Source organism: Rhincodon typus, chromosome 38 (assembly GCF_021869965.1).
Source record: "Rhincodon typus isolate 14 chromosome 38, sRhiTyp1.1, whole genome shotgun sequence".
In the NCBI taxonomy this organism is placed as follows: Eukaryota; Metazoa; Chordata; class Chondrichthyes; order Orectolobiformes; family Rhincodontidae; genus Rhincodon; species Rhincodon typus.
In genome coordinates, this window is record NC_063369.1 from 4,433,904 (window position 1) to 4,446,160 (window position 12,257).

Sequence of the window (12,257 nt, forward strand, 5' to 3'; positions counted from 1 at the left end):
CCTCAACCCCATCCATTCCCAACACTCACTCCATTACCTCAACCCCATCCATTCCCAACACTCACTCCATCTCCTCAACCCCATCCGTTCCCAACACTCACTCCATCTCCTCAAACGCATCCATGCCCAACACTCGCTCCATCACTCCATTTCCTCCACCCAATGCTTCTCCCCATCCTGGGCTTTATGACAATATATGCAGAGAAAGTGGGATTGTGTCAGAACGATAAACAAGGGGCTTGCCTATAGTTGCTGCAAATCCGCTCCACACAGGATAGGAAAGCTGCTGGCACAGATATTATTAAACAATTAAAATTGGCAACATTTTTTAACATCGTCTTCTGTACTTGTCTCTTGCAGGCACCTCAAATAGACTATTCATCCTTTTCCTGGTAAGCACTGTCATCTCATTCTAAATATTTTCACCATAAATATATCTTTCTCACAGTGAGAACACTTTCAGATATTGTTTGTGTCAGGCCTGTGCAGAGTAAATTGTAAATCTGATGCAGGGTAAATTATCATGTTGTTGTTCAAAACAAAAACAAAGTGGGGCTTTTGCAACTAAGTTTGAGTGCACGCCCTGAGGAAGAGGAATAAAGCTTTTACCCAACGTGACCCTGAGTCTTGTCTCTTTCAGGTATGCTGGGCCAATGGAGCGGAGCCAGGCAGAAACTCTTCTTAACACTCGCTCAGATGGTACCTACTTAGTAAGGCAGAGAGTGAAGGATGCCGGGGAATACGCCATCAGTATCAAGTAAGGAGGGGAATTTAACAGCACAGAACAAACACCATCTCCATTTCAATTGCGTTCTGTGCAACCTGTAAAGATTCGTTGCTCCTGCGTGTGTGTGTGCGAGAGAAGGAGACAAGTTACACCAGCTCAATGCACATGATAAGGCTTCCCAGTGTCTGATAAAAGTTATGACTACAGTCTGTTTACACACTGAAATCCGAGAGAGATGAGATTTACTGCTGAGGTTTGGAGGGATTAATCTTTGGGACTAATGTATCATTGACAGGGATAGACTCATAGAGACCTACAGCGCAGGGAGAGGACCTTCAACCCACTGAATCTGCACCAGTTGAGAAAAAGCCCTTAACAATTCTAATCGCATTGTCAAGTACTATAGCCTTGTTGGCATCGCAAGTGCACATCTAAATATTTTTACTGCCTCTCCCAGCATTACAGGCAGTGAGTTCCAGATTCCCACCAATTTTTTATGTATCTATCTAACCAGCAAAGCTTGGTTTATTATAACTGTGAAGGGAAAGATGGGAGGCCACTCAGCTCCTCAGACCTGTTCTATCATTCATTAAGGTGATGGCAGATCTGTGACCCGACTCCATATTGAAGCTGATTGTTCGGTTCATCAGACACGGGGCATGGTTACAAACTGAGACATTCCTGGCTTGAATAGGTAATTAGTGGATGCTGAGAGGCTGGAACTCTCCCATATGCCAGAGACCAGAACGAGTGAAGATGCAGCTTAAAAATAAGGAGTCTCCCGCTGAAGATGAAGATGGTGACAATGAGACAGATCAGCTGTGACCTTACTGAGTGGTGGAGTAGTCTCGAGGATCTGAACGGCCTACTCTTGCAACTAGTTTGTGTGTTCTTTTGTGCTGTTTCAATGGGGCTCTTTATCCAGTTTGTGCATTGGTGTTAGTGCGGTTGTTAAAACAACATCCAATTGATCAAATGTTCGCAGGACGGAACTGCGCAGCATGGTGTCTCAGAGCTCAGTAAAGGTTTCGAGCCACAATGTTAATAATTTACAATGTTTTTGTGACAGGTTCAATTCAGAAGTAAAGCACATCAAGGTGACCACAGCAGATGGTTTGTTCCGTGTGACAGACAAGAAAGCCTTCAAATCATTACTGGTGTGTATGAACTGAATTTAAACTGTGTTATGACAAGCACATACGCTTCAACCAATACTGGAGAGGTCTTCTGTTGAGAAATCTCCTGTTAAAAGATCACAGCCCAGGAGACTTGGGTACAATTCCAACCTCGGGCGACTGTCTGTGTGGAGTTTGCACGTTGTCCCCTTGTCTATGTGCATTTCCTCTGGGTGCTCTGGTTTTCTCCCACAGTCCAAAGATGTGCAGGTTAGGGTGGATTGGCCATGCTAAATTGCCCATAGTGTCCGAGGATGGGCAGGTTAGGTGGCTTAGCCATGGGAAATGCAGGGATACAGGGATAGGATAGGAGGGTGGGTCTGGATGGGATGCTTTTTGATGGGTCGGTGTGGACTTGATAGGCCAAATGGTCTGCTTCCACTCTGTAGGGATTCTACGATTGGATGATTCTAAGATCCCTGCCATCATGAGCCACACGTATGACAGTGTTGCTGAGTTTCACAGCACTCTGTGCGTGGTGGTTTCTTCCAGGCCTGCTCTGGAAGCTATGGTCTTTGGTTAAAAAAAGACTTGCAGAAGAATGTTAAGTCTTTGAACAGGGCACAGAGGGAGAATATCACCAGGGACACAGGACTTTCGTTTTTGTTGTGGGACTGAAAAAGCCGGTTCTCCGTAGGGCAGAGAAAGTTGCAAAACGGACGCACGTTTTAAGGAGTTTTGAAAGAGTAGGCAAAGAGAAGTTGTTTTCACTGCCAGAACAGGAGGTAACCGGTGAAGGAATTGACGGGGTTGGGTTACTTGTTTATAATCTGGAGGCAACAAAAAGCTTTTGATATGTTCAGTGAGTGGGAAAAGGTCTGGAAAATGGAGCGTAATGTGGGGAAAAAAATGTTCAGGATGATGCAGGTATGACTAATTGGAAGGAGCAATGGCCCTCGCAGCATTCTGGTGAGATTATTTATCTAGAGACCCAGGTAATGTTCCGAGGACCTGGGTTCAAATCGTGCCATTACAGGTGGCGAAATTTGAATGTGTGTCCCACGTGGGAAGCACGATGACAATATCACTGGGCTCATTATCCCGAAACCCAAGCTAATTTTATGGTTTCAAATCCTGCAATGGCAGATGGTTAAATTTGAATCGATTGAAAAAACAGATCTGGTATATAAAGTTAGCTTAATGGCAACCCTGTCTCAATTGTCTGTGGAATTCATGACCCCAGAGTGTAGTGGATGCCAGGACACTACAAACACAAAGAGGAGACAGGCAGATTACCAATTAACAAAGGGCTATGGGGAACAGTCAAGAAAGTGATGTTGAGGCTGAGAAAAGATCAGCTAGAAATGTATTAAACAGTGGAGCAGGCTCGAGGGGCTGAATTCCCTCCTCCTGCTCCTAGTTTTTATAATTGACAGAGCTCTTTCAAAGGGATGGCAAAGTTACAATGGGCTGACTGGCCTCCTACTACATTGGCACACCCAGTTCCATTCAGATTTTCAAAGTACTGTGGATGCCAGAGGTTGAAGGCAAAACCAGAAATTGCTGGAGAAACTCAGCATGTCTGGCAGCATTTGTGGAGACAGAAAAACAGAGTTAACATTTTGGGTCCAATGTGACTGGAGTATGAACTTCTCCAACACTTTCTGTTTTTGAGTCACTTTACAAAGTAAAGTGGTTGGACTTGCATTAATGCTGTATGATCTATGAATCTGCTGGACAGCCATGGGTTCATTAATTTGGATTTTTGAATAACTCTAACACATAGAATCCCTACAGTGTGGAAACAGGCCCTTCAGCCCAAACTGACCTTTGGAGCATCCCACCCAGACCATCCCCCTATAATCTACACATCCCTGAACACTATGAGGCAATTTCCCATGGCCAACCCACCCTAACCTGCACATCTTTGGACTGTGGGAGGAAACTGGAGCACCCAGAGGAAACCCACACAGACATGGGGAGAATGTGCAAACTCCACACAGACAGATGCCTAAGGGTGGAATTGAACCCAGGTCCCTGGTGCTGTGAGGCAGCAGTGCTAACCACTGTGCCACCGTGCCGCTCTTGTTATTGTAAGTTTGTAAGTCCACCCAAAAGAAAAATCACCTTTAACAAACAAAGTGAAAACAGATCCTTGTTTTCCTACAGGAATTGGTGGAATTTTACCAGCAGAATTCCCTAAAGGAATGTTTTAAGACAATGGATACAGCTTTGCAACATCCTTTTAAAGAACCCGAAAAAAGGACTATTCCTAAATTTTCAGGTGAGTGCACAAAGAGAAGGATGAATGGATGGGGAATTATAATGGCCTTGCTGTTTCTGTACTGCCTGTCATAACCATGGATATCCGAGAGCACTTTCAGCCAATGCTGATGGATTTTTGAACACAGTTGTTGTTGCAATGCAGGAAAAACACCCCAGCCAGTTTGTACACAAAACACTGTGTGATAGTGACTTAGATCATTCTCGCTTTTGGGGGGGGTTCGTTATTAGGTAGGACAATTGTCGTAAAATCTTGAACAAAAACAGAAGTTGCTGGAAAAGCTCAGCAGCTCTGGCAGCGCCTGTGAAGAAAAAAAATCAGAGTTAACGTTTCGGGTCCGGTGACCCTTCCTCAGAACTGATGTTCTTTCCTTGGATAAGGGACCCAGAAGTTGTATAGTATGGGGCTGACTGAGGAAAGTAACAGTGGGTTGCTGGCTGTTCTGAGGAAGGGACAGTTCTGAGGAAGGGTCACCAGATCCGAAACGCTAATTCTGACTTTTTTCTTCACTGATGCTGCCAGACCTGCTGAGCTTTTCCAGCAACTTCTGTTTTTGTTCCTGATCTACAGCATCTGCAGTTCTTTTGGTTTTTATGTAGTAAAACCTTGGTGGCTCAGTGGTCAGCACTCTTCAAAAGTGAGGTTAACTTGTTTTGCTGCCTGTTTAAATTAATTTCATTCAATTCAATTGGATTTAACTAAATTCAAGTGCTTTGTACCATTCCCATCTCCATATTATTGAAAGGATATGGAGGCACTGGAGACGATGCAGAGATGTTTTACAGAACTAGGTTGGCATAACTCCCAGGAAACACTGTCCATCATAGAGAGTGGTAAGATAGTTCAGCAGTTAGCCCTGCTGCCTGACAGCACCAGGGACCTGATTTTTGATTCAACTCTCAGGCAACTGTGTGGAGTCCGCACATTCTCCCTGTGTCTGCGTGGGTTTCCTCTGGGTGCTCCGGTTTCCTCCCACAGTCCAAAGGTGTGCAGGTTAGGGTGGACTGGCCGTGCTAAATTACCCATAGTGTCCAGGGATGTGCAGGCTGGGTGGATTAGTCATGGGAAATGTGTGGTTAGGGGGATGGGTTTGGGTGGGATGCTCTTTAGAGGGTCAGTGTAGACAAGACGGGCTGAATGGCCTGCTTCCAAACTCTATGGATTCTATGATAGTAAAGCCAGTTCTGGGTCATTTCTAGAAGGTAGTCCACACCCATGTCAGTGAACACCAATAACTCTTATCACTTGTCAACTCTATACAGGAGAGAGGGTTAAAGTGAAAATCTCCTGAACCCTACGCTGGGTCTAATTCCATGTGATCTGATGTTACCATGACATATCTCCTTATGTACATACACTGTAGTTATTATTGGAGTAATGGTTTGATTAGCCCCTTATACTACAACACTGCTTTTTGGGTATTCCAAACTTTTCATCTTGCAATTATCAGGGCAATGTGCAAGAATGCCAATTTAACCATGTCTACGCAAAAAAAAATTGGTGAAGCCAATTGCTGGCTCACTAATGCTGGGCAATGCATTGACCAATCACAGTCAGCCTGCCTGCCTGGATTAAAATGTAAGCAAATCCTGGCAGTTGACTGTTGATCATCACAAACTGATGCATTCTTCATGGCAACATTACTACCAATCAGATTCCCCTCGCCAATCAGTCAGCACTCTTACACATTATTAATATGGGTTTTCTTCATTAATTGGTATTCTTACCTGGCAGTCACGGTCAGATAATGGATGAGTTGCTGAGATACCAAAGGCCCGTTATGGCAGGAGTCATAGCTTTTAAAGACGAAATGGGAAAAAAACAGTGTCGCCAGCCCTCCTGGTCATCCCAGAGTCTCCAGAAATTAAAAACAAAATCTTACTTGGGGTATTGAGGAGAGCATGTCTGGAATTCGTGGCATTGAGGAGACCACATCGGGACCACTGTGCGCCATATTGATCTCTTTATTTAAGGAAGGATATACATATAGTGAAAGCAGATTAAAAAAGGTTTATTACATTAGTACCTGAGATGGGAAGGTATCTTTGTGAAAAGCTTGTATAGGATTGGCTAATATCCACTGGAATTTAGAAGAGGGAGAGATGGCTTGATTGAAACATCTAAGATCCTGAGGTGGATGTGGAAAGGATGTTTCCTTTCCTGGGACAATCTATAACCGGGAGGGGAGGAGGGTGGTCACTGTTTAAAAACAAACATTATTTACAACAGAGATGAGAAATTTGCTCTCTCAGAGGTTGGTGAGTCTTTGGGAACTCTCTTCCTGAAAGCATGGTAGAGGCAGAGTCCTTGAATATTTTTAGGAGAGATCCTCAACAAGTAAGTGTTAACTAGGGCAGGCAGATTTGTGCAGTAATAAAATCTACAATTTTATTGAATGGTGAAGCAGTCTTTCAGGGGACAAAATGGCCTGCTGAAACTTCTAGTTTGCACATTTTTATCTCCGGAATGTTGACATGAGCAAACTTTGGAGAAATATAATTGGGACATCAAAAGAAAGCGCGTTATTGAAAGCTTTTCTGCAGACTCGTCATTTTGTCGGTTGTAAAAGGGTTGGTTGTCAGGGACCTGATCGTTCAGAATCATCCAATTAGGTAATGAAGAGTTGATTTGCTTTCTGATTGGCTGTGGTGATGAACACATTGGGTGTCCAATACCGGGAGTTGGTGATGGAGTTGGCAACTGCAGTGAGAAGTTAGCACAAATTTTGAATCGTAGAATCTCTGCAGGGTAGAAACAGGCCATTCAGCCCATTGAGCCCACAACACTCCTCCAAAGAGCATCCCACCGAGACCCACCACCCCCCACCCCTACCCTATCCCTATAACCCTGCATTTCCCATGGCCTATCCACCTAACCTGCACATCTTTGGACTGTGGAAACCCACACAAACACAGGGAGAACGTGCAAACTCCACACAGACAGTCGCCTGAGGGTAGAATCAAACCCAAGCCACTGACGCTGTGAGGCAGCAGTGCTAACCACTGAGCCACCGTGCCAACGCAGGTCTTAGATGTGGGATCTTGCTGAGAGAAAGGAAAATCATATAGGTCCAATTCCCAGTAGTTATGTTCTTGAAAGCTATGACTTTAAAGTGAAAAGAACTTTAAGTGAATCACAGCTTCCCATAGAAGTTAATGTTAAAACTGAAGTTAGGTTCCTTCAGATACTTTTTGCTCTGGGTACACAATGTGCAGGTTCAAATACCACGTGTATTTGTGCAGTACTGTGTACTCCAGGTTAATTAACTTAAATAAATCACTCAATATAAGAAACTATGTTAGGATAGGTACCTTTGCCAGCTGAAAAATACTTTAAAACATTTCTGAGTTGAAATGGTGTACATTTCAAGTGCCCGCATTTATAAGGAAAACAAAATCCTCTACAATAAAATGAAAATTAAAATTCGGCGAGAAATACAATATAAATGCCAATAATGTAAATAATTCTCTGAAGTTTTAATTGAAAGGCTCCATCTAATGACAGAGATAGTAAGAACTGCAGATGCTGGAGTCAGACATAACAAAGTGTAGAGCTTGATGAACAAAGCAGGCCAGGTAGCATCAGAGGAACAGGAAAGTTGACATTTCGGGTCAGGAGCCTTCTTCGGAAATGGCATTAGTTGATTGCAGCAGGCAAGAGAACCTGCACCGACCAATGTATGCCACTAGATAGCGCCCTGCGCAGCAATGCAAGTTTAGAGCAGGAGCCAGGAGAGGAGATAGGTAGGAACAGAGGATGGGATCAGGAATTGGAGCTGGTGGGAAGAGGGCCCGAGCACAGGGATAGGAACCAGAGGGAGGTTGGCATGTAGGAGCAGAAGCATGCGTAAAAATTAACACTCACAACATTAAAGAAATATATTAATATAACTATTTTCTTAATACAAAACGATACTCAAAGGAATGAGGAAGGGTCTCGACCTGAAACGTCAGCTTTCCTGCTCCTCTGATGCTGCCTGGCCTGCTGTGTTCATCCAGCTCTATACCTTGTTGTCTCAGATACTCAAAGGAGTTGTCTTTTAACTTTATGTCTTTGTCTTCTTAATTTATACTGTGAAGAACTGTAATGTAGAACTTTTAGCTTTTCTCTTTATTTCTCTATTTTTGTATCTAATCTATTTCATTAAGCTAAGATTTGTACCTAGAAACTTTGTATCTTAGATGTCACCGTATCTGGTAACACTGTACACTTTTCATTGTACTCCTATACTTGAGTGCACGTGACAATAAATCTAAATCTAATTCTAATTCAAACTTTAATTGGGGACTTACTGTTTTGCCATTTAGGATCTCTTCTGATTTTGATGTTTACAGGGACGAGTTTGAAGTGCTTTGGGACAGCAAAGGCTCGATATGATTTCTCAGCCCGAGATCGATCGGAACTGAGCCTGAAAGAAGGCGACGTGATTAAAATCATCAATAAGAAAGGATCTCCTGGATGGTGGAAAGGAGAAGTATATGGCAGGGTGTGTGGTAACCTCTTGCTTTCGATCTTTATTCTCAGCGTTTTCTCCACTTGCCACTCTGCATGGGTACGGAGTCTCACTGGCGATGGTTGTACATACAGCTTAAAACCACCCTTTCCTTTAGAATTTGCTGATGGGTTGAGGCTAAACTAACAATTGTTTATTCCCAATTCTCAACGGCAGTTAAGAGTCACTCACATGGCTGTGGGTCTGGAGTCATGTGTAGGCCAGACTGGTGGTAAGGACAGCAGATTTCCTTCCCTAAGGGGCGTTAGTGAACCAGATGGGTTTTTACAACAATCAACAATGGTTATGCAGTCATCATTAGACAAGCTTTGTATTTTATGTAGTGAGTTCAAGTGTTACAGCACAGAGGCCTCTGCACCAATAAGTGACATGACCTAGTGCCAATCTCCTGCCTTTTCCCGACATTATTTCCAGCCAAATAATTGTCCAATACCCTCTTGAATGCCTCAATTGAACCTGCCCCCACGATGTTTCCAGGCAGTGCATTCCACAGCCAAACTACTCGCTCAGTGAAAAAGATAGATTGTTTCTCATATCTGCACCTTCTGGAGACCACTATCACCTGTGGTGGGATTTAAACCTGACAATTAACCTTGCCTTTCTCTACTGACATTACCACTATGCCATCACCTCTCTCTAGCTGCTGTCCAACCAGGGAAGGAGTGTTGGACCTCTGAAGCAGCGTTCACAGTTTGTTCCAGAGCCCTTTAGTACAGCTTTGAAGTGTAGTTGCTGTTGTGTGTACAGCAAGCTCCCGACAAGAAGAACGAGATTAAAAAAATGAACAGAAAATATCTCGGCTGGCCATACAGGACTGTAGAGAGATACAGAGTGAATGTTTCCTGTCGATAACCTTTCATCCAAACTCAAGTTAATGCCTCCTCATCTGCTGAGCTTTTCCAGCTCTTATTTCAGATCTACAGCATTTTGTGAATGACCCAGATAATCTGTTTTCGTGAAGCTGGTTGGAAACATTTGGCTGGATGGCTGCTTTGTGATGGAGAGGGATGCCAACAGTGCGGGTTCAATTCCTGCAAAAGTTTTACCCTCTTAACCTCACCCCTACGGTAACCCTCAGGTTAAACTCGCCATCAATTGTCTCTTGCTAATGAGAGAGTGGGGCTATGCCAACTTCATCTATTGTCTTTCACAGCACAAGAACATCCCTATTCCACTTTGCAACGATCTCTCATGCTGACCTGCAAGGGCAGTTGGCGATTTTAGAATTAGAATTAGCTTTATTGTGACATGTGCTCAAACGAGGACAGTGTAAAGTTTACACAGTCACCACTTATAACAGCACCTTGGGTACCAAGGTACCTACATACTGATTCTTAAGGACAAATTCTTAGTGAAAGAAAATTAGAAAAGTAAAGAAATAAAAAGTTCAGAATAACAATCCTTCCCACCCAGCCCATGCCATCGTCTAGCCTCTGGTCTGTGCAAGGCCTTGACTCAAGACTGTGCTGGGCTTCAACTTGAGGGCGGGAGACCGCTCTGGAATCACCTTAAGGCTGGAGGGCCAAGCTGAGCCGAGAAACCACTACACTAAGCTGAGAGACCACCACGCTGAAATGAGAGACTGCCACGCTGAAATGAGAGACCGCCACACTGAGCTGAGCGACCACCATGCTGAGCTGAGAGACCACCATGCCGAGCTGAGAGACCGCCACGCTGAGCTGAGAGACCACCACGCTGAGCTGAGAGACCATCACGTTGAGCCGAGAGACCGCCACGCTAAGCTGAGAGACCACCACACTGAGCTGAGAGACCACCACATTGAGCCGAGACACCACCACGCTGAGCTGAGAGACCACCACACTGAGCTGAGAGGCCACCATGCCGAGCTGAGAGACTGCCACACTGAGCTGAGAGACCACCATGCCGAGCTGAGAGACCGCCACACCGAGCTGAGAGACCGCCACACTGAGCTGAGAGACCACCACACTGAGTTGAGAGACTGCCACGCTGAGCTGAGAGACCACCACGCTGAGCTGAGAGGCCACCAGACTGAGCCAAGAGACCGCCACACTGAGCTGAGAGACCACCATGCCGAGCTGAGAGACCACCACACTGAGCTGAGAGACCACCACACTGAGCTGAGAGACCACCACACTGGGCTGAGAGACCACTACACTGAGCTGAGAGACCACCACACTGAGCTGAGAGACCACCACACTGGGCTGAGAGACCACCACACTGAGCTGAGAGACCACCACACTGAGCTGAGAGACCACCACACTGAGCTGAGAGACTGCCACACTGAGCTGAGAGACCGCCACACTGAGCTGAGAGACCACCACACTGAGCTGAGAGACTGCCACACTGAGCTGAGAGACCACCACACTGGGTCCGCACTGAGGACGGGAGTTCAGGGCATTGCCAAGAACAAATAGGGAGGAAACAGCACAAAAGAGAAAAAAGAGAAAAAGAAAAGAAATGGATGGAGCAGCTGAGGAGTCTTACTCCGCTGCCATCTTGGATCTCACTGCCAACAATGTGGCACTCGCACAGTACTTCAATGGAGCATCAATCTTGATGGTGTGTTCTAGGCTCAGGGCTGAATCTTGAACTCACAGCCTTACTTCATAGAGCCAACAGCACTACCCACAGAGACAAAGCTGAGAAACACAATAACCTATATCAGGCAGGATGTCTTCTTGAACCACTGCAGTCCCTATTGCTATTACATAAGCAGATGGTAGAGGAGGCTGCACCTTTAAGTTAACTCAAGGCTGAGTTGCTCAGATGTTTGTTGTACAGGAGAGGCTGGAAAGTGGAGAACAGACCACATCCAGATCAACCACCGTCTTATTGATAGGTGGATCAGACTCAAAGGGCCAGATGGCCTACCTCAGCTCCTAAGATCTATGTTCATGTAAACTGTTGTGTTAATGCAACCCGTGTATAATGTTGCCCACTCTCTGTTTCTAGGTCGGATTTTTCCCAGCAAACTACGTGGAGGAAGATTATTCCGATTACTGTTACTGAGCCCTCGGCCCTTTGTGGCTACTCCATCGATGAAACAGAGAAGATTCATTGTCAAGACGAAGGTCGCTTCTGCGTGGCTTTCTGTATCTAGAGCCTCACCGTGGGGGTGCTCTAATAATCTCAAAGTATTAACCTTCTGAGTTCTACTCTGCCACTGTGTTTGAATTCTTTTATACAAACAAGATTCTTTCCTATATCGTCAAGAATTGATCTGTCTGTATTTATTAATACAGTTTGAAAATGTTCTCAAGAACACTTTGTCTCTGCCTTTCTTTGCAAACGGGGTTATTTGAAGAATTGAACTCCTTGCATTTTGAGAAGGGAATGAGTTGCATTTATGTAGCATCTTTCATGACTTCAGCATGTCCAGGAGGACTTTTCAGCCAATGAGGTACTTTTGAAGTGTGGTCACAGATGTAAGTTATTTTAATAATTGGTCCTGGGACATGGATGTCACTGGCTAGAGACAAGCATTATTGCCCATCCCTAAGTAGTGTCATCAATGAGGGTAACACAGCACAGCAAGCTCCCATGAATGACAATGTGCTAAAGACCACCCTTGTTCTTGTGACGTTGATTTAAGAATAAATATTGGCCAGGGCACCAGGAATGAAAGCTTTGCTGCTC

At 44.8% G+C, this 12,257-nt stretch overlaps 1 protein-coding gene across 1 annotated transcript in view; it reads left to right on the plus strand.

Moving 5' to 3' along the window:
• The window catches only part of LOC109910908 (proto-oncogene vav), a 90,190-nt gene extending 78,307 nt beyond the window's left edge, over nucleotides 1-11,883 (plus strand). Inside the window, exons 22-27 of the mRNA XM_048617800.1 lie at nucleotides 361-392; nucleotides 641-757; nucleotides 1,797-1,884; nucleotides 4,012-4,126; nucleotides 8,461-8,612; nucleotides 11,574-11,883. Coding sequence (XP_048473757.1) covers nucleotides 361-392; nucleotides 641-757; nucleotides 1,797-1,884; nucleotides 4,012-4,126; nucleotides 8,461-8,612; nucleotides 11,574-11,630 — 561 coding nt within the window. The 3' untranslated portion in view covers nucleotides 11,631-11,883. The remainder of the gene's footprint in view (nucleotides 1-360; nucleotides 393-640; nucleotides 758-1,796; nucleotides 1,885-4,011; nucleotides 4,127-8,460; nucleotides 8,613-11,573) is intronic.
• The last annotated feature ends 374 nt before the right edge of the window (nucleotides 11,884-12,257 follow it).